This window comes from Takifugu rubripes, chromosome 14 (assembly GCF_901000725.2).
Source record: "Takifugu rubripes chromosome 14, fTakRub1.2, whole genome shotgun sequence".
Classification (NCBI taxonomy): domain Eukaryota; kingdom Metazoa; phylum Chordata; class Actinopteri; order Tetraodontiformes; family Tetraodontidae; genus Takifugu; species Takifugu rubripes.
In genome coordinates, this window is record NC_042298.1 from 10,633,869 (window position 1) to 10,659,803 (window position 25,935).

Below are 25,935 nucleotides of genomic sequence, written 5' to 3' on the forward strand. Positions count from 1 at the left end.
AGTCAAATGTTGTCACCAGTTTCTGTGTCTTGCAGCAGGATCCTATTTTAAGGCCTTCCTTTGGCCTCTGATATATAAGAGACTGTACCCCGCCCCTTTCTGCAGCAGATCCTCCCTCTACTCTGGCTCATCAAGTGCAAGATTCAGAGCCTCCGAAGATCATTCAGACATAACACACCTCAGGTGTAGGATTGGAGTGTTGGGTTCTAACAACAGAGAGAAGCTCTAGCTTGAAGTGTTTTTATATATATATTCCATTTGGAAAACTAATTCAAAACATTTTTTTCCGGGACAGCATGGCACATCGGCAGAACTCTGATAGGGAGCCGCACATCGAGCTCTTCATTAAGGTGAGTCTGAATACGTTCGTCAGAGATAATGGTGATCTAATGTGCTTGTTTTAAATGATCACTTTTAAAAGAGAGCATACGGACTCACTGCAGTATTTTGCTTCACGGACAGCATCAATCAAAGGACCACCCTCGTTATTTTGGAGGGTGCCCTCTCGTGCTTCAGATGCTTAAGTATTTGTATGCCTGTGGCAGATCACATGACAGTTTTTATCAGCCGACCCTGTCCGCACACACACACACACACACACACACACACACACACACACACAGAGTCTAGTCTTATCATCACACACCCAGATGGAGCAAGGACCACGCTGAGCGACTGGCCCCAGGCCCAATCCGGACACGCCCACTTACACATGCTCATATCAACATGTGAAAAACAAATTAATTTTATCTGCAGAGTTGGAAATCTTTCAGATCTGGGAAATGCAGATGTGATGGGATCTGGTCAGAAACACAAGTTTCATGACAAACCCTTGTCAGGACATATAGAAGGCTATAAAATACACCTTAGCTTGACAAAAGAAAACACACTATTCAACATGTTTTGCCATGTTTGGTTCGCCTGTAGAAGATCTAAACTGTTGAAATGTGCTCTAGAAGCTTCACATTAACTAAAGTGAAGCTCAGCTGGAGCTTCACAGTTATTTTGCAGAAATAAAAAGCAAAATATTATTTTTTGCAAAAACAACTGCTTTTTACTTCCACGTGAGTTGGCCCCATGAGAGACACTCCAAACTGTTTATCAGCTAAAGCAGGGATGAAGAAATGTTGGATGTATTGACCAGGCTCGAGCAGCAGGTTTACGCAATCACAATCTTATTTTTGTGATTGCTAAGATCTTTTCTTTTTTTTAATCTTCAGGCTGGACATGATGGCGAGAATGTTGGAAACTGCCCTTTCTGCCAGAGGCTCTTCATGGTTTTGTGGCTGAAAGGAGTGAAGTTCACAGTGACTACAGTCGACATGAGGAAGTAAGCCCCCCTTCCTCGGGCAGCAACACTTCCTGACCATCTGGGCTTGGGGAGTTTCACATAGAACTCTTTTAAGAGGCAAATTGAAAGAGAAAATGAGAGGTTCCCTTCACTAATCCAAACCAGTTCACAATTATCAAAAGGTGTGTTGGTTGCTCAGGTCATGAGGGGAACGTGCACAAAGAGCTCTGTGTGGCTGTCACACAAACACCTTCTTATAATGTGTTTCTCAGGATCATTACTGGAGGCCAAACCAGATCAGCAAACTTTAAAAAGAGGCTGATAATGACCCACAAGGTGTACTGGTCTGTGGCCGTGCCCACAACTGCTTGGAATGAACACTGAATGTGGAACTCATTCATGCAGAATCAGCTTTTTTACTCACCTTTGTTAAATGTAATAAAAGTTCTGTTTCCTCAATTCCATCCTTCTCCGGTGTCTCCAGGAAGCCAGCAGAGCTCAAGGACCTCGCCCCCGGCACCAACCCTCCTTTCCTCCTCTACAACGGCGCGCTAAAAACAGACTTCATCAAAATCGAGGAGTTTCTGGAACAGGCGCTGGCTCCTCCCAGGTACTGTTGTGAATCAGACTGTTGATAAAGAGCATTGTGGTGGTTTATTCTTAGGAACCGGCCTTTTCACTCCCAGGCCTCTGCTTTCTCCTGTCTTTGGTGCAGGTATCCTCATCTCAGCCCACTGAACAAAGAGTCCTTTGATGTGGGAGCCGACATTTTTGCAAAGTTCTCTGCGTTCATCAAGAACAGTCCAAATAATGCCAGTAAGTTTGGGAGGCTGTTTCTATCATTTACAGCAGTGACATCATTGGTACACAGCAGCATTGTTCTGCTCTCACTTGCGTATTGCGTTGCGTATTCCTTTTTTCGTTTTATGTCATGAGTTTTATGAGTCTAGACCCCAGGAAGTCTCGTCTTAATAAAATAAACCAAAACATACAAAATAAAGCAAAGAAAATTGTTTTTAAGTTTTCCAATTATTTAGTTCAGGAGAAAAATTTGCTGCGGGAGTTTAAAAGGCTGGACGACTACTTGAACTCTCCCCTTCCCGAAGAGATTGACCACAACTCCACTGAAACCATCAGCGTCTCCAAAAGGAAGTTCCTGGACGGCGACCGCCTCACTTTAGCCGACTGCAACCTGCTGCCAAAACTGCACGTCATCAGGGTGAGATAGGGTGTAATTAGTCATACTCAGGCTAATGCTAAAGCTAAAAATACTACTTGTTTTATACTGCAAGAATATAATTTATAATGTAAAAAGTCATAGTTTATCAGTCTTAGAAGTTGGCCTCCTGCTCACATTGTAAACTGCAATTTCATGTCTGATTTTCCTGTCATATTATTATCATTTAATTCTTCTTTTCTTCCAGGTTGCTGCCAAAAAGTACTGCAACTTTGAGATCCCTGCACATTTCACAGGCGTGTGGAGATACCTGGAAAACGCTGACGGGAGAGACGAGTTCAGTCAGACGTGTCCGGCCGACATTGAAATCGAGAAGGCGTACTTAAGCGTGGCCAGCATAAGGAAATAACCTCCATTCGGTGCAAGTTAAATCGGTTACATCTGTGAGCTGCGCGAGATGATTCGTGTCGGATACGTGTCGGATACGTGCAATTGACTGTTTTTGTTTATAGTGTAAATATTTTTTAAAAGGTCATGCATTTCTCATGATCCCATCTCCCTTGTTAAATTGTGCGTGTCCATGTTAGAGTAAGCAGCAGCCAAATCTTAACCCCAAATTTCTTTTCTACATCAAAAAACACAAAATAGAATCCATGTAATGTCAATAGTATGTATGAATTGTGTCAATAACGCTAATAAATGGCATCATATCCATTGTGTCACATTTCTGACTGTTTTGGACAGTTAAAAATCTGTCCAGTTCAACAAAACGTTTGAAAAATAGTCAAAACAAATCCTGTTTTAATCCTCTTTATTTAGTCACATGTCATGAATAATCCCCCATGAAAGTTTTCATGACCAAAAAGAGAGCAGAAGGTTGATGTTTGTGATATTCAAGTTTATTTTCCAGTCAAAAAAAAGACAATTTGTGGGTTAAAAAATAGATTTTGTGAGGTTCTTTTTCAAGACGGTAAACATTTTGTGTGGTGTTGTCCAACCAGATGGTGTTGTTGACCTCTAGAGTCTAGTTGGTGACGCAGTACTTCCAAAAACACGCTGTATGAGAGAATAAACATCTGATTAGAGCTGTTTGAATCTAAATATCGTCATTCCCACTTTTTTAAGTTATACAGACATTGAATTTGTGAGACTCATCTCCATTCATTTGTTTTTTTAAGATTAAAGATTTATTTACTAAACCTGTCATTACAAACTTAGCCTTTTTAATGGGCTCATATTATCATTTGCTTCATCACCAATACTTCATTTAAATTGATATATAAAAAGACAGAAACATCACACACAATATGTGGACTTTTTGCAAAGACGTATTTGAATAAGGTTTTGAGCTCATCACTTTACAAATACAGAAAGGGAAAGGTCAAAGGTGAAAAGCCAACATATACAGTGAATTAGATGAAAACGTCACTCACCTCTTTTGTTTGTTTTGGGTAAATTCTGCTCTGACCTGTGAAACCCCTGAGAGCGAAGCTTGTCAGCTGCTGCCAGCTTCAAAACAGCTTCTCTGAGATCTTTAACCTTAAACACCAACACCAAACACCTTTGGATTATTTTGCTGTTTACCATTAATATCAGGACATTACTTATATAATCATTTGGGAATATAGATGTAAGAGGAGATAAATTCTCTCACCATGATTCCAAACTTGTCTTGTTGTGATGAATCCTTTGACCCTTAAAATTAGGAAAGAGACGGCAAACTCAAACTGTGCATGTTGGGTTTGTCTAATATCTGAATATTTCTTATTTCCTCTACCTTTATCCCAAGAGTCTCTTCCCATATTTTGCTGCATCAGCAGAGGATACAGGTTCTTCACCTGACTCTGCCCCCCGTCGGCGGCGTCAGGTCCCTCCTCCACCTCTGACATTAATTTGTGATACAAATCTGAAGAGATAAAAACATTTTATACTATATTTATGTTACAACGGCTACCCCAATTCATGAAATGTTATTTTTTGAAAAAAAGCTGTACCTGTGCCGGTCTCCATGATGGTATCAGGGTACAGAGGTAGAGCCTGCGTCCATTTTGCAGAGCAAATCACAGCTACGAGGTAAAACACGGCGAGGGACAGCATGGTACCTTCGTCCTAACTGGGCCTGATGTTGGCGATACCTCTGCTGAGGAAAGACTTCACTTATATACCCTCAGGTGCCATCCATCACACTCTGATCAATACATTATTATCACGCAGTCTCGGACTTTAATGGTTTTGACGCCATGGATCGGGCGTCATAGACACCATTTAGGGGACCCAGTCAATTCAGGCCGGGGCCTATCTGTGCTTGTACAGCCCGGCCTAACAAATGTTTGCTCGACAGCAGTAATCAGCAGCTGTCCAGCCTGGCTGGGATGCTTTATGTCTGACACATTTCTGTCTGACGGCTGCTCAATCATCCCCGGTGCCCCAGGTTTCAGATGAACAAAAGCACACTGGAATGGTGTCACATCGGGTGTCTTAGACCTTTTTTATCAAATAAATTTAATTTCTGAGAAGTTCTTAAGTCATATAAGTCAGACTGAACTATGAATTTAGATAATATGTGAATTGCATTTTAACAATGTACATGTGTCATATATATTTAAATATTACCATGGATACATTAGTCATAGTTTATATTTCATTTTTGTTAATTACTTGACTTTTATTTTTTTTTAAGTGAACCTGTTAATAACTAAGCAGTAACAATAATATAATATATAATATTTATATTTCTGATTTGTTTCAAAATTCCACTGTATAAACATGAATCTATATTGTGTCTGTATTTGGTATAAAGGTGGTATAAAGGTATTCAGATCAGCTGATTCCTTTATTTTGTAGATTTTTTTTAAATTTGTTTTTGCTTCCAGCTGCTGTTCTTTGTCTCCCACTGGTGCTGTTCAGATGGGAGTGAATCTGTGATGTCAGATGATTTATATGGTTGTTGCAGTGTCCCTGAAATTGCCTCTGGAAACAACATTTGATGCATTTGGCTTCGGTGACAACTTTAACTCACAGCAGACTTACTTTTCAGAGGCCAGAATTTCAGCTGGACTTCTCAAAGTTCAACAACTGCAAAGAAATATCTACTGTTATACTAGTGTTAACTGCATTTTACAAGTATAAATTATGTATTAGATTAAGTGCTAGAATTTCAATATAAGAGTTAAATAGTTCAGGGAATCAAAGATTTGTTTCTCCTGGTATTTGGTTTATATATTTATAATGAATGATACAATTACAATTTTCTGAGTATTGCTTTTTTTAGGCTCAGAACAATGCTTAACGAAATGAATTAGCTACAAATCATCACTCTGTTATATCTATTTTATGGTACATATATTGCTTTTATTATTTAATAAAATGAAAGAAAACTTTGCAAACTTGATATGTTATTGTCAAGTTCACCTTTAACTTTACCTTCTAAGAGGAAATAAATGGCAAAACTACTACTTTGCGTTTTGATTAGTGCCAACTTTGTGATTCATGAAAACATAAAACCTCATCTCAGGGATTACTGATGATCATTACAGATGAAGGACACAAATAAACCAACAGAGTTGCAACTATCTCCTCCAATATATTTTTCATATTAGATCTGGTTAATTCTCAAAAGAAAAAAGTCTGTGTACTGAAAAATCACGTTTCTCACAAAAGAGAGATGAAGTAGTAAAATTTTAGGCTAAAATTGGGCCATAAGGGGAACAAAATCTGTAAAAAAAAAAAAAAAAAAAAAAAAAAAAAAAAGGGAAGTTAAAGGAGTACCGAAACTAAAAGCATGACTTCATATACAGTACATCAAATAGCTGAACAGATTCGAGGAAACGACAGGAAATGACAGCAGGGGGCGACATTGCGCTCCGTAGTTCTAATTCCCCATCCGTAGAAGAAGAGAACCCGGAAGTGGCTGGTGTTGTGGGATTTGTGTTTATTGGGGGTATCCGAGCCAGGATATATCAACATGCAGGTAATGACCCAGGCTGTTGATTAACCTGGCTGAGGGCGGTAATCCTGCCAGACAGGAGGAGAAGCTGGAGCTGGAACACAGGTGGACACGGAAGCGGCACGTTTCAGGGCAGCGTTCAACCAGCTAGGTACGGTAAATGGTCTGTTTTGTGTTGTGGTGCGAACTAACAACTTCCAATTAGTTTTGTACTTTTTGAATTTGAATTGGTTTGCGAATCATTTCGCGGCGTTAACGGGTTAGCTAACATTGGTTTAGCATGTTTGAACAAACACAAAAGGGGCTGAAATTGATGATTTCGTGTGGATTGAACGACACGTACATATGTTAAGAGAAATACTGCCACTACTGTATGTAGGCCTACTGCTCAGAACAAGTGACTGCATCAAAATTCTATCCAGCAAAAATGAACTCCTGTTTTGTTGTTTTAGTGTATGTAAATATGAGGTTCAACTCACTGTCACATCGAATAAAACAGTGACTTTCCTCTTAAGTCCTCTTGAGTCTCTACAAACTTGGCCATTGTGAACATAAAGCTTTTGAAGGATCCCTTCTCCGGCTGATGGCCAGGCATCGCTTTTGTTCAAGTCATCAACAAGAATGAGGTCAAAGCTCACTGTCACATCAAATAAAACAGTGACTTTCCTCTTAAGTCTTAAAAAATGTTTTGATTTCTGCATGCAGGTTGGCGCCGACGGCAATTTACTTTGTTAATACTAAAAAGTAAAAGTAATTGCATTCATATTTCATGCCTTCTTTCTCGTGTCTCCTGCCAGAATGTTGGCTGAAGGTGGGTCTTTTCTGAAGGGGATGGTCATTGGTGGCCTCTTCTGCTTGTTGCTGTCCCTCTTAGGCAGTTTCAGCCCTGGGACTTACCACAGAACAGAAGACCATCATCATCATCACATCAAGGCCCCCAGTAAAGATGAGCTGGGAAACCTCGCCGACAGTCAGATGCAGATGTTGACCAGTCAAGTTCGGGTCTCGTGTATCATTATGGTTCAGCCCAAGAATCTCCTTTATTGGGCTACTGCTGTGGACACATGGAGCAAACACTGTGATAAGGCTGTGTTTTACACCTCTGAATCCTCCAAGGCTCTTGAGGCAGTTGACTTGGCAGAAAAAGATGACTGGGCAAGGTTACGGAAAGCTCTGAACCATGCTTACGAGAGAGCTGGAGACCTGCGCTGGTTTTTTATAGCCCAACCTACCACATTTGTCATCATTGAGAACCTCAAATACCTGCTGCTCACAAAGGATCCGAGCGAGCCCTTCTACCTGGGCAAAGCCATGAAGTCGGGAGAGCTGGAGTATGTGGCATATGACAGTGGGATTGTTCTCAGCTACGAAGCTCTCAGTAGGCTGGTGAAAGTCTTCTCTGATGAAGACAAGTGTCCAGAGACAGGGCGAGCCCTGTGGAAGGTGAGCGAGGACAAGCAGTTAGCCGTGTGTCTAAAATACACCGGCGTCTTTGCAGAGAACGGAGAAGACGCAAACGGGAAGGGTTTGTTCAACATCAGGAATGTTGAAAGCTTGATAACGGAGAGCATGAAGTCCAATCCCACCAACGTAGTGGAGGGCTGCTGCTCTGATATGGCGGTCACATTCAACGGGATGTCGCCCAATCAGATGCAAGTCATGATGTATGGCGTTTACAGACTTCGTCCCTACGGCCATGATTTCCATGATATTATCAAATTTGACCCTCCTAAGGGTTCAGATAATGACTAGATGCTGATGTCTTCAAGCTGCAAACAGCAATGTGCATTTTTGGCTTCAGGTGGCAAAACTGGGTTCAATGTTACTTATTGTTAAAAGAAAACATGTTTTTTTTTCCTGAAATCTCATATTCACAATAAAGCTGGTGGAATTGTCTCTACAAACTTGGCCATTGTGAACATAAAGCTTTTGAAGGATCCCTTCTCCGGCTGATGGCCAGGCATCGGTTTTGTTCAAGTCATCAACAGGAATGAGGTCAAAGCTGTCAATGTGTTTGTGAGGTGCACCTGTTTGATCACTCAAGATTTGGGCTATTTTTGTGGTAAAGATACTGGCTAGTGTACATATCTAAGACAAAACTTTTTTTTTTCTTATTTATACCCTTGTTACTGGCACTAATGACCATGCTTTCAAACATGTTTTGGGTTTTTTGCTCTTGGTGGTTGTTACGACTTGGCTCAAACTTGTAACAAAAGGAGGGAATCAGCACACAGAAAGATCTAATTATCTGGATATATTTATTAAGAAACCCAAAGAGTGCTGAAATAAGGATTCAAACCCAAACTAAAATGATGAGACGGCCATGAGGTATGGTGGCAGCAGCCCAGCCAGAGCGAGACTAAGGAGAACTGCCCCTTTCTCACCAATCTCACTGACGACCCACCCAGTCTCTGGATAAACAAGACACATGGGCGGGCCGTCACAGTGGTAGATATATTGGTTTTTTTTTTAATCATAGTTCTTTTAACTGTTGCAGGTTTGCATATAATTACTTTGGCACCAGGTGCAGAGAAGCGGGCTGAATCGGTGACGGCCCTTCTGTCAATATTTATATATCATACAAAATTGTTCTTAATGTTGACTTCTAACTATTTTCTATTATGATTTTGTTTAAAATGAGTCCATTGGGAGAAACTCAATAGAAATGCAGTAACTGACAACCCTGTGACTGAATAAAAAATACCAAATAACTTTCAGGTTTAAAGTGGGATGTTTTATTATCTTGATTGACTCCAAGTCTCCAGCAGGTAACTACTAAGTCCATGGGTGTAAACTGTTGACTGGCAACTCATGCCTCAGTTTCCTGGCGTCTGCATTCAAGGGCTGATGTCATTTATATGTTTTCATGTGCCACAATCCGTCATTGAGATAGTGAACATTCTCGATGCCAATTCCTTTGTTGACTTTTTCTCTGTTAACAAAAGAGTTTGATCAAGCATCACAAAGACATTAATTTGCACATTTTGTGGTAAAATCGAAAAACTTACATGCTTTCTGCGGACATCTTCATAACACCAACGCAAAGTGCATGCTGTTTGCCCTCTGCCATTATGGCCTGCAGTCAGTTAAGATAAACTCAAGTACAATTAAAAAGGTGGGAAAATGTGACGATTGTAAACCTGGAAATTCTATAATGTGAACCAGCGATCATAGAGAAAACAAGGATACAACAACTGTGTCGGCGTCGGCTGGATATAGTTTGGCACCTGGTGATGTCAGCCCAGGGCACATGATGTTGGCTCCACTTAAGACAAATTTAATGGCCCCTTTGTCTACTTGTTGGTGCGGAAGAATAAAGGGATCTGTAAAAGTAAAAGGATATATTTATATATTTCAATTAGGTCAAGAGAAATAAAACAATTCCATCAACATATAAGGACTCACATTTATGCAACAATCTGAGGGTGGGGTAAAATGGTCCTTCTCTCTGTCTGAAAAACAGCAGCTCTCCATTTACAGTCAGGATTTCAATGTGTTCGTGGCTGATTGGGGAATAAATGAAAGCAATTAATGTTAACTAAAACCCACCCCATAAAACAAACAACAAATGTGTAAAATGCGTCATACCATCTCACTATTTTGACAGGGTCCTTTTTTGGCATTATGTGGTTGAGCCATGCCTCGATGTCGGGAAACTGGTCCAATAGCTGATTTTTGATTCCTTTTATCACTGACGTTTTCAACTGAATACAGTTGGACACATTTTCCTTCTCGTCAAATCTGAAATGAGTTGTATTTAATTAAACGTGCACATCCAAAGAATACCGAAAAGACGTTTTCAAGAGGAACGTCAATTACATTCTAAACACATAGGAGCCAATGTCTGCTTATCTCCAATCGTAAATAAGTTCAATAAACTCGGATGATTGCTAAAGTTGCGTTAGCTGTTAGCTAATCTGACAACCTGGAAAAATTACAACTCACTTTTTAAACATTCTTGTTGATCACTGTTGCGGCGGTTCCCGTCCTACGAATGGTAAAGTACACTTAGCACACTTAGAAAGGCAACTCATTAATCAAGAAATCTAACAATAACTGCACGCTTGTTTCACACTGGTGGGCCGCTAACGCAGGTTACGTCACTTTACGCCACTTGCTCGCGGGTAACGGCAAATCGGGATTGATTAAAATAAACAGGACGGCTCACTCTGTTCTGTTTGTGGAAAACCGAAATTACAAAAACTGATTTCAGGCACCACTTTTCAAACACGTCAAAAATGCGATTTCTTCAGAGGGAAATATAGGTTACACGAATCTTGTCTGATTTGTATCATAAAAATGCATCTCCATTCTTAATCTTACGGATTTATGACAAGTATATGGTATGCGTATATGCCACCGTTGCAGTCATCACTACCGACCACAGGATGGCGGCTACGAGCTTTTATAGTTTGCTACCGCCATATAAACTCAAAGAAGAAGAAGTACTTTGCACAAAGTACTTCCGGTGGGGTCACCGACGCGCTTTTATGAGTGTGCGTTTCCCCGGTTTACCAAAGCGTGTTTTTCAGTTTATCACCCTGCCTTCTTCAGTTAGACCATCATTATACCCGTTGCTATTTTGATTTCATCATTCATTTTTTAAAATCCTGAAACACACGCGGAGTGCGGTAACACGCTGCAGTCATACAAGCAAGGCAGAAGAGGAAGCAATAGCCAACCATCTTTCTTCTCCTGGCAGCAATAACAAGAGAGAATCAAGGCTAGTTAGATCCAAGAAGAGTTTGAAATTACGGATTAGTGAGTAAAGGTGTTTTCCTATGGTGGTTTAAAGCTCCGGCACGCTGAAGCTCTTCCCGACAAGCCTGGAAGTTTGGGATCAGAAGACTGGCTGTTAAGAAATAGTATTCGCGTTTTTCATGTTTCCAACAGGTTTATCTTCCCCTAATCCCCCACCACCGCCAACCCAGGAGGCTAGAACTGCGTCTACTGATGTCAAAGGCGACAGTGGTAACATTACATCTCCGAAGAAGCGGAAAATAAACGGCTCCGAGAGGGAAGACACTGCTGACCCCATCCCTCCTTCGCCCTCCAAGAGCCTGACTTCGTCGTCGTCTTCCACCTCCGGCGCCCCGCTGCACATCCAGAAGAAGTTGAGGTTCGAGGATTCGGTGGATTTTATTGGACTGGATGTGAAAATGGCTGAGGATGCTGCTGCCGCCGCTGCTACCTGCTCCAATAACAAAAGCAAAGCCGCCTTCCTGTCGGCCGGCGTGGGACACCATGCGAACGGACTGACGAAGACCGCGGGCTCCGCCACCTTCTCCAACAGTAAACCCGGTGCTGCCAAAAAACTAGTCATCAAGAACTTCAAAGGTAGCACATGAACCTCTGGAGGGTGTGATCCACCAGTTCACAGAAATATAAACTTCAAGCACCATGCTAACCAGTTGCTCTAAAATTCTTGTCCTTTCTGGAGATTTTTGTTCAACCTTCCTGCAAATAAACCTGCAGAGATGTTTTAAACTCCAAACAGCTGAATAATCTTACCTGCTAGTATTAAGATATCATGGGAGGGAGCCGTGAAGACAGAACCCACCCTTTACAGACTGGATGCTCTAATGAGATGACAGTTCTAGTTGCTGTTGTCATGGCAGCAAAATAGCTGTTTGGGCAGCACAGAAACAACAAAAAGACGCAGTGAACAGAAGTGGGTCAAAGAACAAGACAAACAGGGCGAACATATCAAAAGCCACCCTGAAATCACCTGATTTGTCAGGGCTTGGCCGTCATTAAGTCGCTAGTTCTAAATATAGAAGCTACATAAATGACATGATTGATACTTTTATTACCTTGTGTGATGTTAGTATGTTTCCTGCTTCTGCTCCCAGAAAAACCCAAATTGCCCGAGAACTACACACAAGAGACCTGGCAGAAGCTGAAGGAGGCGGTGGAGGCCATACAGAACAGCACATCCATCAAGTACAATCTGGAAGAGCTCTACCAGGTATCACCTCACACTTAGAGGAAGCTCAGGCCTTCACCGATGTCCAGTCTGTCTGATGTCATGCTTTACTCCTCAGGCTGTGGAGAACCTCTGCTCCCATAAGATATCCGCCAAGCTTTACAAACAGCTGAGGGCCGTGTGTGAAGACCACATCAAGGCTCAGATCGATCAGTTCAGAGAATATCCTTCACGCTTTCTGCCTCTCACTGGGTTCAGGTGGTTCTTTTGTATGATTTGATCCTAATTTTTCCTTAATTTTGTTCATACGGACGCTCTTGACAGTGTGCTGTTCCTGAAGAAAATTGACAAGTGCTGGCAGGACCACTGCAGGCAAATGGTAGGTTTCAGTAGTTTGTTCTCATCTCTCTCAGATCAGGTCGTTACTGGAGGGGATTCCACGCCCTATAAACATCAGTGTTTATTTCTAACGGTGTGTTATGGTTTCACAGATAATGATAAGGAGTATTTTTTTATTTTTGGATCGCACCTATGTTCTACAAAACTCGATGCTGCCGTCAATCTGGTGAGTCATGACTACTGTCAGCTGGTCTAGCAACAGTTGGGGGTCGAGTTCTGGGTTCAGCCCCTGGTTCTGCTCTGCAGGGACATGGGTCTGGAGCTCTTCAGGTTTTACATCATCAGTGACGTGAAGGTCCAGAGTAAAACCATCGATGGGATTCTCTTGCTGATCGAGCGGGAGCGAAACGGAGAAGCAATAGATCGCAGCTTGCTGAGGAGCCTGCTGAGCATGCTCTCTGACCTGCAGGTAGCGGCATTTTCGATGGCAATCACACTCAAAAGTGTGGGTCCTTTTATTGGATTTTAGGAAGTGGCTTCGGTTAAACTCTTCTCTTGGTGCAGATCTATCAGGAGTCTTTTGAGCAACGCTTTTTGGAGGAAACCAATCGCCTGTACGCAGCAGAGGGACAGAGGCTGATGCAAGAGAGAGAGGTGATTCACGCTGCCCTCAGACTCAGCTCCGTTATCTCCCTTTAGGAACATTTTTGAAAAATTGCAACATTTTTACTCATTTTTATCCTCGTGTGATTAATGTGCTGTCTGCCTTTCCTAAAGTCGTATTCCATCCTGAGTAATATTAACCCCCAAACTTCACTTTGCATAGGTACCAGAATACCTCCATCATGTCAACAAGCGCTTGGAAGAGGAGGCTGACAGGGTCATCACATATCTAGACCAGAGCACACAGTGAGTGTTTGGAGGCTTTTTGAACGTTGACATCACAGGATCTGACTTGTAAGATGAGCTCTCTCTCCCTCCCCCCTCTCTCCCCTTCTCCCTCTCTCTCCCCTTCTCCCTCCCTCTCTCCCTCTCTCTCTCCCTCCCCCTCTCTCTCTCCCCTACTCCCTCTCTCTCCCCCTCTCTCCTCTCCCTCTCTCCCTCTCCCTCCCCCCTCTCTCCCCTTCTCCCTCCCTCTCCCTCCCCCTCTCTCCTCTCCCTCTCTCTCTCTCCCTCCCCCTCCCTCTCCCTCTCTCTCTCTCCCTCCCCCTCTCTCCTCTCCCTCTCCCTCTCTCCCTCTCCCTCCCAAAAACCCTCTCAACCCCAGAAAACCTCTGATCGCCACTGTTGAGAAACAGTTGCTGGGTGAACATCTGACAGCTACTCTGCAGAAAGGTACGCACACGTACACGTTATCACTTGGCGTGGAGCTTTCACTCCTGTCTGATCGATGCCCTTAACCCAACCTTCAGGTTTGACTCATCTTCTGGACGAGAACAGAATTCTGGATCTCTCTCTTCTGTATCAGCTCTTCAGTCGAGTGAGGAGCGGCGTTCAAGTGTTGCTGCAACACTGGATAGAATATATAAAGGTGATGGGCATGTTCCTCTCTTCCTTCTGGCTTACCCTCCTCCCCCCCGCCTCCCCCTTTACCCAGCTGGCCATCAGCAGCAGGGTCCATCTTTAGGAGCCTGGCCCTGCTCAAGGTTTTTACTGTCACTATTGTTTTAAAGTTTTTTTTTGTTTGTTTCTTTTCCTCTGTAGGCTTTTGGAAGCACAATTGTAATCAATCCAGAAAAGGACAAAACGATGGTGCAGGAGTTGCTGGATTTTAAAGACAAGGTGGATTGCATCATCGACATCTGCTTCATGAAAAATGAGAAGTTCGTCAATGCCATGAAGGAGGCGTTCGAGACGTTCATTAACAAACGGCCGAATAAGCCAGCGGAGCTCATAGGTCGTTACCTTAAAGTTTTTTTTCTGCATTATAACGTGCTGGTTATGATATTGTGGGAATAAATTAACAATAATTTACTTTTGATTACAGCAAAACATGTGGATTCAAAGCTTAGAGCAGGAAACAAAGAGGCCACAGATGAGGAGCTGGAGAAAATGCTGGATAAGATCATGATTATCTTTCGATTCATATATGGTAACCTGCAGTCAACCTCTTCTTTTGATTTCCCTGCTTTTACTTTATTCTCACCAGAATATTTGTGATGCAGGAAAAGATGTCTTCGAGGCCTTTTACAAGAAGGATCTGGCCAAGAGGTTGCTTGTTGGAAAAAGTGCTTCTGTGGACGCCGAGAAATCGATGCTCTCAAAGCTGAAGCATGGTGCGTTTAATCCATCAGCCCTCGACACATGAAAACAGATTTGGTGAGACAAATTAACCTGAACCCCCCCCCCCTCACTTGTGATTTTTCTTCAGAATGTGGAGCTGCGTTCACCAGCAAACTGGAAGGCATGTTTAAGGACATGGAGCTTTCCAAAGACATAATGGTGCAGTTCAAACAGGTGAGACCAATTACCTGGGCTCAGAGAATATGCAAAAGGTCTGAATTAACATTGCAACAAAAATGGAGCAGAATTTGGCAGTGATGCGGTGGTAAATTTGTGTCCGCAGTACATGCAGTGCCAAAACATTCCTGGCAACATCGAGCTGACAGTGAACATCCTCACTATGGGCTACTGGCCAACATATGTCCCCATGGAGGTGCACCTGCCTCCTGAGGTTAGCGCTAAGCTAATATTGACGCCTGAAAGAATATGGCCATGTTATTATTCACCGTGCAATAAAGTAAAAAAAAAACAAAACGTATCATTGTCCAGATGGTGCGACTGCAGGAGATCTTCAAGACATTTTACCTGGGCAAACACAGCGGCAGGAAGCTTCAGTGGCAGTCGACCCTTGGCCATTGTGTTCTGAAAGCCGAGTTTAAAGAGGTAGACAACTGTTCCTGACTCTGCTCCGTGTTTATTCAGTCAATTCAATAAAATGATCTTTTCCCCACTTTGAAAAAGGGCAAAAAGGAGCTGCAGGTGTCTCTTTTCCAGACGTTGGTGCTGCTGATGTTTAACGAAGGGGAAGAGTTCACCCTGGAGGAGATCAAACTGGCAACAGGGATCGGTCGGTGTCACCTCACCCAACAACTTTACAGGGTTTGTTATGCAGCAGCGCTGATTCGAACCGTGTTTTTGGTGCTTTAGAGGACAGCGAACTGCGTCGGACTCTCCAGTCGCTCGCTTGTGGGAAAGCGCGCGTACTCACCAAAATTCCAAAGAGCAAAGACGTGGAGGATGGAGACAAGTTTTCTTGCAACGACGACTTCAAACACAAGCTTTTCCGGATCAAGATCAACCAGATCCAGATGAAAGAAACGGTGAAAACTGTTACCTCGCAGCCCACCTGAGGGGTTATTGGTGACTGTATTTAATAATGATTTTTATCCTTTTTTCTTTAGGTGGAGGAGCAAGCCAGCACCACAGAACGAGTCTTTCAGGACCGTCAGTATCAGATCGATGCCGCCATCGTACGAATCATGAAGATGAGGAAGACTCTGAGCCATAATCTTTTGATGTCTGAAGTGTACAACCAGCTCAAGTTTCCTGTCAAGGTGATCAATTTCGTTTAAGTTTTCATTTTTCCTATATACCAAATTCATTGAAACCATTTTACAATCATTCAGATTTGTCTTATGACTTTATGATGGACATAAAGCGAGTAAAAGCATCATTTTTTATGCTCCTCCCACATTATGAATCTTTTTTTCCACTACAAATGGTCTATTTCCACACTGATGTATGTTTAGCTGCTCCGCTCTTAAAATGAGTGGGTTGAGGTCACGATTGAATCGAAGTGGCGCCGCCTGCTGGACGTCGCTGCGCAGTGCGAGATGCGTTCACGGCTGATGACGTTGCAGAATTCCCCTGAACTTCTGCCCTTGTGTGTGAACAAGCAGGAAGTGAAAACTTGTCATCTGACTTGATTTAGCATAAGGAAATCAAGCACATGATTGATTATCATTTTTCTTTCAATCACACTCTGATTCAGTTATACTGTGAGATTTATTTTGGGCTCTTTAAATAGTTCACACTCTGAAGGTAACTGAGGCCAAGATTTGAAATTTACCATTTTCGGAATAATCTTAAATATTCTTCTGTAATTTTACAATTACACACCTTAAAAGTGTTCAAGAACTAAGTTAATTTTTGAATTATTACCAACTTATTACCACTGATACCTGACACCGGACTCAGAGTTTAAGGTCATTTAAATCAGTTAAATTCTAAAGAGCTTTTTGTACAGTAGGTTAATCTGGGGAAATCCACGACTTCCTCAAATCAGCATTTTTCTGTATGACGTCACGGAGTTTAAAAACACACAAAAATCTCTGCATATTAACCTTTCCTCCTTTTTTTCACTCCAGCCTGCCGACCTGAAGAAAAGAATAGAGTCTCTTATTGACAGGGACTATATGGAGCGAGACAAAGAGAACTCCAACCAGTACAACTACGTGGCTTAATTAATTTTTTTTTTTTTTTGTAAAATGGAGAATGACAGACGGACGGTCCAGTCAGGCTGTGGCGATCAGTCCCGAAACCTTTCGCTCCAGTGGACGTTCACCACCATCTCCCGTCTAGCCACCGACATGTGAATGGAAAGTGCTCTGTGGGATTTTTGTCTGGGGTCTCGTGATCCTGTGGACTGCATGCCCATTAAAATGACAATATTGTCCATGTCTCAGTGCCTCTGAGAGAGTTGGACTTTGGACAGAGACGGAAGACACGCTGATGTTCCTTTTGCTTTTGCTTTTTTTTATGGAGAGGAAAAATATTTATTTACAAACTTAGATTCTTTTTGTCCAGTTTGAATTTGTCTGCTTTTTCTTATGTCACATTGTTGTTGTTTTTTTCCTTTTCTTCCCTCGGTATCACAAACAAGCGGCGCTCCAAATATACCACGCTTTATAATTTGGGATTGTTGAATCGTATCACACTAGTCGGGACGCCACATTCTGGGGGGATATGTGCCTCTGATGCTGCTGTGAACATGAACACACACAACACTCACCCAGAGCAGAGCCTGTGCCAAAAAGCAGCACTTATTTTAATATAGGGTATCTCCAAATACTAACAAGGTTTTCATTCGTTGTTTTTGTACATAGTTCGTGAGGCCATAAGCAGACAGCCATAATTACCTGGCGATGACATTTGTTTTTGTCCTTCGTCTACACCACGAAGAGCTTTCCTTTAACTAAACTTTGAGAATAATCCCCCACCCGAGTCTATAATTGTCCAGATGTTGGGAAGGTTTTCCCTTTTTTTTTCCCATTTGTTTATAAGTTACCAATGGATAACTTGAACTTCACACAGCTTTATTATTCCTTGCATAAATTTGTTTTTATGCCAAATTTTGGACTCCTTGAATTACGCTGGTACTGTTTCTAATCCAGCTCAGTGTTTGCAGTCTGCAGCCAGACAGAAAACGCTAACTAAAGTCAAATCCACTTTTTTTTTTACCTGCTTCCCCTTATTTAAAGTATAAAGGAAGCCATCCACACCCCACTGTGGAACTGTTGGTGTAAATTCAACTGTAATTCCTAAATTGTAGACTTAAAAGTATTTCTAAAACCTAAAATCAAGTCTGAAAACACAGAATGAACTGATATTTTTTTAAAAAGGTAATTTTCCAGATGTTTGGTTGGAGAGGAAAGCATCTTTAAATACAAGCGCCTCTCAGTTTGTTTTATTTGTTAATTCTTAGAGATTCAACAAGTGCAAACTTTGAGGTTACATACTCACACCTTTTCTTATTATCATTTTTTGAACGTCTTCCCTGTGGGGCTCGGCCTTGCTGAAAAGTATCGGTTTAAAGAGTGGACTGCCTCAACTTGAGGAAAATGTGTTTTATTATTGATGCTCTCGTTTGGACACGTCTGTTAGATTTATTGTTCAAGATTAAAAACAACTGTTGGAATCGTTTTTCCTGTTATTGAATCGTCTGCCACGACACATTTAACGCGCAAGTGTCTTCCGTGCGCGTCTGAGCCGTCAGAAAGAGCCATTAAAGGTCTCTAAATAGGTCAGAGGCGCGAACGAGTGTGGCCCGCTGGAGTGTGTCCGCGCCTCACCCAGCTGATCACATGACTTCCTGGTCGTCAGCAGGACCGACGCGCAGCTTCTCCTCAAACAGCCGCTCGCCGCGCCTCCCGATCGGACCGATTTTCGCTGCGCTCCGCTGGTCGACGCACTGAGTTACCAAGCCATCATGTACCGATACTTCGCAGTCGTGTTACTTCTGGCGTTTGGTAAGTGTTGTCACCAGATTTGGGCTTTATGGAACCGTTGTTGGCGGGTGGAAAATGAGGAAATGTTCATTTTCAATGTGACGCGGTTGGAATTCGTGGACATTCCGGGACGATTCTTCGTGTCTCGGGTGAAATGGAGGTTAAATGCATTTTGATAAGAGGGGCCTTTTAAATTATTTTGGACTAAAGGTGTTCTTGAAGTAGATTTACAACACGGGCCGTAAAACCTAACGTCAGCCCAATGGAGAGCCATTGTACTTGGGATGTTTTGCTAAAGCGACTAGCTCGATTGCTAATTGTTGACTACGTCAATCAGAGAACGTAACGTTTCCGTGTGTTTCTTCTGCTCCTTGAACCATTATTTTATGCGTTCATATAAAACAATCCCACATCCCATTAGATTAGCTGTCAGGTTAGCTTTCGCAACTTCCACTTGTATAATGCGTCGAATACTAGCTAAATTAGCCAATAGCTTGCGAAATCAAAATTTTAACGTAGTTTCTTGTAACACGCGCACGCTGATTAGATAAATAACCACCAAAATCATGGTTTAACAATACAGACCGCGTAAAATACGTGTAGCACCGCCAGTTAGCATTAGCTCATTTTCCCCCAGTTTACTGTAATTCAGCACGTGACTCTGTAACCGGAATTAGCCGCGAGCTGCTGTCCTGTGATTTACGCGCTCGGTTTACTAAACTGTTATTAATCCGTACTAAATAAGCATTTTAACGCGGTTGATTAAAATTTAGATCCATCTTATCACATGACATTGTCCCCTCCCCTTGATTTATGGTGGGGAAGTTACCTGGGGCGTTGTTAAATGTTTGACCAAGACGCGATTGTATACAATACCTCTTGCTAAACAACTTTATTTTCTGCCCTTCTCAGCATTCCACCAATCATTTGGTACAAATGTAACCATCAAAACCAAAGATGGCAAGTTGTGTCTCTACGCCGACCTAATGGTCAACTTCTCCGTCTCATATCAGAAGAATGACAGTAAGGTGAGTCAAGCTGTTTTATGAGCAGCCAACTGTTGAGGCCAAGCTGTAACTTTTATATAAGGTAAGAATCTAGCTAAGTAGGTCAGATGATTTGTGCAGAAGAAAAGTTGGAATGTCGAAAGTTGAATTTTGACATGGGCGGCGGCACTACAAAGGATTTAGGTTCTTTCTAGCTGTAGGTTTACACTCCTTCCTGGTGCAGTTCTTGTCGATTTTCTTCCACTGTGTTATTGTCACATCGCAGTCTGTCGCGCATTTTCAAGGAGTTCTGATCAAAACGAAGAGCGTGCTGTGCGAGGATTGTGTCGTAAGGAATGTCCAACCTCACCACTGACGTTTATCACCCGTCTGTCTGATGCATCTTAGATGGCAACGGTTCCATTTCCACTTCCTGACAATGTCACAACAAATGGAAGCACCTGTGGGACGAATAACTCGCTGCTGATGATTCATTTTGGGAAGGGGCACTCTTGGAGCATGAACCTGGTCCGCGAAGGATCGGTGTACCAGGCAGACTCCATTGTCTTTGTCTACAACCTCACGGACAATACATTGTTCCCACATGCTAAGGATACTGGTAAGCTATACAGCTCACAGTGACAGAACCATCAGTGACATTTGGACCAATGGTTCATGCTGACGCCAGCGTGTGTTTTATTCTTTTAGGCACTGCCAACGTTACCGTTATCCCTAAGATCACAAACGTGGGCATCGACACCTGCTACTCGTGTAAGAGCGAAGAAACTTTCGTGGGTCGTTCTGTCAATCAGACGCTGTGGAATGTGCTCATACAGGCTTTTGTCACCAACGGCACCTTGAGCGAGAACGGTGAGCACGCGCGGAATCATCCGCCATCTTGGTTTTCGTGTTTTCCCCCGCTTACGTTCTTCCGTGCTTCTGCGCAGTCACCACTTGTGTCGCCGACCGAACCACGACCACGGTTGCCCCCACCACTCCTTCCACCACTCCTTCCACAACTCCAGTCACCACTACCCCCACGCCCACCCTCCCCGCCCCCACCACCGGAAACTACAGCTTGAAGGTCAACGTGAACAGCACAGCTTGTCTGCTCGCCAACTTCGGCCTGAGGATCGGCGTCAAGCTGGGAAAGGTACGTCTGCCACTCGCCCAGTCCTCAGGTGATCCACGACAGTCACCCGTGGTTGTTTAATTCTCTTCTGTCCCTCTCCGGAGCAGAAATACGAGGAGATGAACTTGGACCCTAATGTGACTGCGGCGTCTGGATCCTGCGGGGTCGACAGCAGTCAGCTGATGCTGGTGTCTGACTCAGTGAACATCACACTCACGTTCACCAACGTGAGTCATCTGCTTTCTCAGCATTTTTATTAAGTGGCCCCACACCCACATATATAGGAATGAAATTAATACATCCTCTTTCTATTTCTGACTTCTCACTAACAGGACACAAAGAAATTCCGCTTGCATGTTTTTAACGCCGCCGGGAAGACCAGATCTGGTATGGAGAGTTAGTCATGCACGACGGCCACCACACTCTGAAGCTGGCTAATTCCTGTTTGTCTCCTTTAAGGGATGCCATTTTCTGAGAGCAACAATAACCTGACTCTCTGGGAGGCATCTCTCAGCAGCTCCTACATGTGCAACAAGGAGCAGAACTACAGCATCAGCGACGTTCTCACCATCTTCACCTTCAACCTTCACGTGCAGCCCTTTGGAGTGAAAAAGGGTCTTTTCAGTACAGGTGAGTGTTTCTTTGCACTAAAAGCACCGTCTACTCCACATTATATAGCGTCAGCAGAGCCCAGGTTTGATCAGCCATTTTAGCTTAGGAGCCTGTCCTCGTCACTCTCAGGGTTCCGTGAGAACTTTAGTGACATCGCAGATATTTTAAAACAAGATGATACAATGTTGTGTCTATTATTGTGTTGCGCTGCTGCTTAAGTGTTGTCTGTTGTTAATCAGGAAAAATACCTCTTCCACCTCATGACTGACTCTCTTTTTATCTGCAGCTCATGAATGCGCGTTGGATGACGTCAGCATCTTAATCCCAGTCATTGTTGGCTGTGTTCTGGTTGGCTTGATTGTCATTGTAGTGGTCGCTTACTTGATTGGTCGAAGAAAGACACATGCCGGATATCAGACCCTTTAAATCCATCTTTGAATCCCTGAAATCTCCCGGGCGCCTCCAAAGTCTGGTCCTCAGCACATACCTTAAACATCAGTTATTATCTATGAGTCACAAAGAAGCATAAAACATTTTAATGCTGTTATAAAAGTAAAATCACAAGTCAGCAACCAGACTTTTGAGGCCTCGGCAACTGCTTTTTACTGTTCTGTTTTTCCTGTTTTGCTTTTTTGTTCGTGATCAAGTGCAAGATCCCCCCCCCCCTTTTTTTTTTTTTTTAATTTTGTTCTGAAATCAGTGAAGTACAATCGACTCTTGTACGGAACGATGGTGTCAAAACTACTTAAACTCCTACTTTTAGGTAAATAGGTGACAAAATTTTAAACTTGTCGTATCTTTCACTTGCTTTGCACACATCCCCCCCCCCCCTTTTTTTGTTTCTTTTATTGAATCCTTGTGCACATTTTAGCTATCACCTTGTTTGGCTTTTACCCCGTTTGTGTAATTCATCGTCAAGACACGAGAGAATGTTACCTTTCCCGTGACATCCTTCACAAACAGTCTGTGATTTCCATAATTCTGGGATCCAGGATGAAGGAAACATGATTTTGGCCATGTTTGCCCCTGTAGAGCAGGAAAAACATTGGAACTATCGCCCTGATTTTCTGGCTCCAGTCATTAAAAAAAGTGAACTTTTGGATAAGAATGTAGGAGAATCAACATTCTGAACATCCAAGTAGATCAAATGAGATTAACAGACATTTAAAGTGACACAGGGAGGGAAGATTAAGCCATCAATAGTGGTAATCGGCGCTTTTTTCCTGCTTAATTGCATCTCAGAATGTCTGATAGTTAAAAGGTCTTCTACTTTTGCACATATTGATCTAAGAGAATAACCTAACTCTTCTTTCCCCCACATAAAACATAATGGCATTACGTTTTAGAAAAGGGAAATTTACTTTTGTTGACAATTTGTGTTCTGCACAACGTTTGGAAAGAGAATCTACGAATGCACTAAGCTGCTCTTTACTTTTTGTTGCGCTTCATTTTATCACCTGTGTATTGCCTGGTTGCTAAAAGAAAACTGCAGCTGCACCAGGGGACACAAAAGCTCCTGAAAACTTGCTTTTTAGTCATTTAAGGAAAATGATTTTGAAGTAGAACCAAGTAGACGTTAATAAGATTCGCACCACTTGCATTAAAAAGGTAGCTACGAGTTAGCTTAGCGTGGCAGAGAAAGTGGAAACATGCAATTTGAGTTTTTTTATTTTACCAAAATAAAAATCTGATCAAAATTGGAAAACCAACAAGCTTTGAATTGGATGAAATCGCATCTGCTTTAAACAATCGTTGCTCTGAACTCTGTTACAGGGAGGTTTTTAACGTGGCACATGGAAGCCGGGGGGGTTTTCAGGAGCTTGTAAGTCAGGGAATCGGTGCAGTGTCAGGGATGTATATTTCTGTGAAAGACTGTGGAAGCAGCAAGCTGAAGGCAACTTATAACCCAAATTTCCTAAAGATTGCTCCCCCAGGTTCTGTTCCTCTTGTACGAATAACGACTAAATCAAATATGCTTTTATTTTTGCTGTCGCTTTTGATTTTAATTAATTGTGTTGTGATCGTTCCATCCTGTGTTTGAGTGTGTGGATGTTTCTGCTTTTATAAAAACGATCAAGTTGCCTTGATTCTTGAGATGTTTTTGCAGCACTGTCAGTAAATCTCACAGGATCGCCGCGGCGACAGTTGTGCCTTGATCAACAACACCTCGTGTTTGTACTTTCTCGCTAACGCTGCCGAGAACTCGCCGCGCTTCCTTGTTTTCGACCGATGTCACCTGACTTTGGCTCAACAAAAGGGAATTTGTGCTGCAAGACCATCTTAAGGCTTAATAAATATGTATGTACAGACAAATTACCAATTTTGTCGTCTCTAATCTCTTGCTGTTGCTCATATTGTGTGTAAATGGAGATCATTTTAATTTTTATTTTTTAGAATTCTAGGATTTCTGGAAATAAAATCCATTTCTGCCCTGGACCCTTGAGTAAAAGTTTATTGCTTTGTTCGGCGCGGGTTACTTTTGCTTTGCAGACATTCACCTCTGTGTTCTTTTCCACTCTCTAGCTGAGGATTGCCAGGCTGACACGACAGAGAGCTACATTGTTCCGATAGCGGTTGGAATTGCCCTGCTTGTTCTCATTCTAATCGTTGTTCTGGCCTATTTCATCGGGAGAAAGAGAAACATGGCTGCTGGTTACCAGTCTTTCTAGTCCGACCTGCTTGATTTAATCCGGCCTGAACACGAGCAGCCGCCTCTCCCTCACTGTGTAAACATGTTTCTCTCTTGTTTACAACGCCACTGACTTCCTGTGTTAAAGAATAGTTGAATCTTTTGGGACAGTGATCTGATTTGCATGGGGAAACGGCTCAGAACAGCCAAGCAGGTACAGAGCACCCAGATGTGAGTTCAGCATCGCCCATCTGTCCCAACATATCCAACTATTCCCCTGAGGACGCCTTTTCCCCCCTTTTTGCACGTGGCAAATAATCTGCGTCGCTTTCATTCCATTTCAGTTCTGATCTTGTTGCTTGAAGCCGGTGTGGATCAGGAACACCATGAATCTCTGTTAAAGGACTAACCCTCTGTCCTTTCTGTCTGTCTGTCTGTCTGTCAGCTGAGGAATGCTTCCTGGACACCGATTTGAGCTTTTTGGTGCCCATTGCGGTGGGCGTGGCCCTCAGCTTCCTAATCATCCTTGTGCTAATTTCTTACCTGATTGGCCGGAGGAAGAGCCGCACTGGTTACCAGTCTGTATAATCCAGCTGCTTCCATCACCCCCCACCACCACCACCGCCCCGCAGCTTTCAATGCCTTCCGTAATCACCGCCACCCACCAAATCACGCTTTAATCAACCTCCTTTAAAACGTATAACACCTATTTCTCATACAGACTTGCCATTCGGATCATTTCCTCTCCAGAACCAGACCCTTTCTGAACCCCCACTGCACCGTTTGATCGTAGATTGCATGTTTTGAGATTGACTTTAATGGCTGTGAGTAGCATTCCTCCACCTCCTCAGAACGCCTTTCCCCCCCCTCAGGCTTCTGTGCTGTACAATAATCTGTGCATAAATTTACTCTATTGTATAGATTGAATGACACTGATTTATTTTATTTCTTTTTTTAAAGAATGTGAATGTACGGACAAGATAAAAGCTGCAATTGGCATTCATAATTCCCAAATCCTAACAGTTGAAAAGCTTCTTACTTTGATGAAAGGGAATTTATTTGTACATCAGCAACGGGACTTTTAATTATTTTGTTTTGAAAAGATGTTTCTCAATAATGTAAAAGTAGTCCGCTTAATTTTAGGAGCTCACGCCTCCATCCGCACACCCCCTCCAGTTGTCCCCATCGGTTGCCTCCCCTTCGGACGGTTTTGTGCCTTTTCTGTTGTGCACCTTGCGCTCGAGGCCCATCTCAGTCGGATGAAGAATGTGGTCGGATGTGCTTGTTCCGCCCGCGAGGGAACTGATCCAATAAAGTTTTGTTCTTTTTTTTTGTATCACTGTCGTTCTTTTCAAGCCGGCGGTGGCTGTTGGAGCGGGCCGGGGCAGGATTCAAAGGTCAAAGGTGGTCATCGCACATGCTGAAGTGGGTCAAATGCTGCTCTTGCTTAAACCTTTCAGACTTTGATCAACATAATTGGCCAGGCAGGTAGAAGAAAACACGATAAGCCTGCTTTGCAAGCACCAGCTTTTTGCGTCCTTGTTCTTGACACACATAACCACCTTTTATTAGTCTTGCATCAGCAAACAATTGACTAAATGACAGTTTGTCATAGATAAGATTTAGCTCCATCTGTACTTTGATAATCAGACCACCCAGGTTACCAA

General features: G+C 42.7%; 5 protein-coding genes across 8 annotated transcripts; 4 read left to right on the forward strand and 1 right to left on the reverse strand.

Annotated features, from left to right (window-relative positions):
* The first annotated feature begins 131 nt into the window (after positions 1 to 131).
* On the forward strand, positions 132 to 3,569 carry clic2 (chloride intracellular channel 2). Of its 2 annotated transcripts, XR_003890737.1 has the most exons (7): positions 132 to 350; positions 1,221 to 1,330; positions 1,776 to 1,901; positions 2,007 to 2,107; positions 2,329 to 2,510; positions 2,716 to 2,992; positions 3,032 to 3,569. XR_003890737.1 is itself a non-coding variant. In XM_003970548.3 (6 exons), the coding sequence occupies exons 1-6, from the start codon at positions 297 to 299 to the stop codon at positions 2,875 to 2,877; spliced, it is 735 nt and encodes a 244-aa protein (XP_003970597.1). In that variant the 5' UTR covers positions 132 to 296; the 3' UTR covers positions 2,878 to 3,569. The 2 variants fall into 2 exon arrangements, 1 of the variants encoding a protein (XP_003970597.1); XM_003970548.3 differs by having other exon boundaries at positions 2,716 to 3,569.
* A 2,768-nt stretch (positions 3,570 to 6,337) lies between these two features.
* On the forward strand, positions 6,338 to 8,318 carry c1galt1c1 (C1GALT1-specific chaperone 1). The gene is made up of 2 exons (XM_003970549.3): positions 6,338 to 6,565; positions 7,212 to 8,318. The coding sequence occupies exon 2, from the start codon at positions 7,213 to 7,215 to the stop codon at positions 8,164 to 8,166; it is 954 nt and encodes a 317-aa protein (XP_003970598.1). The 5' UTR covers positions 6,338 to 6,565; position 7,212; the 3' UTR covers positions 8,167 to 8,318.
* Positions 8,319 to 9,126: 808 nt separating this feature from the next.
* mcts1 (MCTS1 re-initiation and release factor) lies at positions 9,127 to 10,552 on the reverse strand. The gene is made up of 6 exons (XM_003970550.3): positions 10,360 to 10,552; positions 10,003 to 10,155; positions 9,820 to 9,917; positions 9,604 to 9,737; positions 9,423 to 9,490; positions 9,127 to 9,346 (listed from the first exon to the last, which is right to left on the reverse strand). Exons 1-6 carry the CDS (start codon positions 10,368 to 10,370, stop codon positions 9,265 to 9,267), a joined length of 546 nt encoding a protein of 181 aa, XP_003970599.1. The 5' UTR covers positions 10,371 to 10,552; the 3' UTR covers positions 9,127 to 9,264.
* Positions 10,553 to 10,853: 301 nt separating this feature from the next.
* On the forward strand, positions 10,854 to 18,599 carry cul4b (cullin 4B). The gene is made up of 20 exons (XM_003970551.3): positions 10,854 to 11,751; positions 12,267 to 12,382; positions 12,459 to 12,562; positions 12,650 to 12,719; positions 12,832 to 12,905; positions 12,986 to 13,148; positions 13,244 to 13,333; positions 13,506 to 13,588; positions 13,947 to 14,014; positions 14,092 to 14,210; positions 14,384 to 14,576; positions 14,667 to 14,771; positions 14,845 to 14,955; positions 15,051 to 15,136; positions 15,246 to 15,353; positions 15,452 to 15,565; positions 15,644 to 15,749; positions 15,830 to 16,002; positions 16,084 to 16,236; positions 17,050 to 18,599. The coding sequence occupies exons 1-20, from the start codon at positions 11,295 to 11,297 to the stop codon at positions 17,143 to 17,145; spliced, it is 2,589 nt and encodes an 862-aa protein (XP_003970600.1). The 5' UTR covers positions 10,854 to 11,294; the 3' UTR covers positions 17,146 to 18,599.
* Positions 18,600 to 18,770: 171 nt separating this feature from the next.
* lamp2 (lysosomal-associated membrane protein 2) lies at positions 18,771 to 25,598 on the forward strand. Of its 3 annotated transcripts, none has more exons than XM_011610863.2 (9): positions 18,771 to 18,930; positions 19,822 to 19,937; positions 20,304 to 20,514; positions 20,604 to 20,765; positions 20,843 to 21,048; positions 21,135 to 21,254; positions 21,360 to 21,414; positions 21,487 to 21,657; positions 24,163 to 24,857. In XM_011610863.2, exons 1-9 carry the CDS (start codon positions 18,891 to 18,893, stop codon positions 24,306 to 24,308), a joined length of 1,227 nt encoding a protein of 408 aa, XP_011609165.2. In that variant the 5' UTR covers positions 18,771 to 18,890; the 3' UTR covers positions 24,309 to 24,857. The 3 variants fall into 3 exon arrangements, with proteins under 3 accessions (XP_011609165.2, XP_011609166.2, XP_011609168.2); XM_011610864.2 differs by having other exon boundaries at positions 18,816 to 18,930; positions 24,714 to 25,598; XM_011610866.2 differs by lacking the exon at positions 24,163 to 24,857 and adding an exon at positions 21,926 to 24,075 and having other exon boundaries at positions 18,816 to 18,930.
* Positions 25,599 to 25,935: the final 337 nt, after the last annotated feature.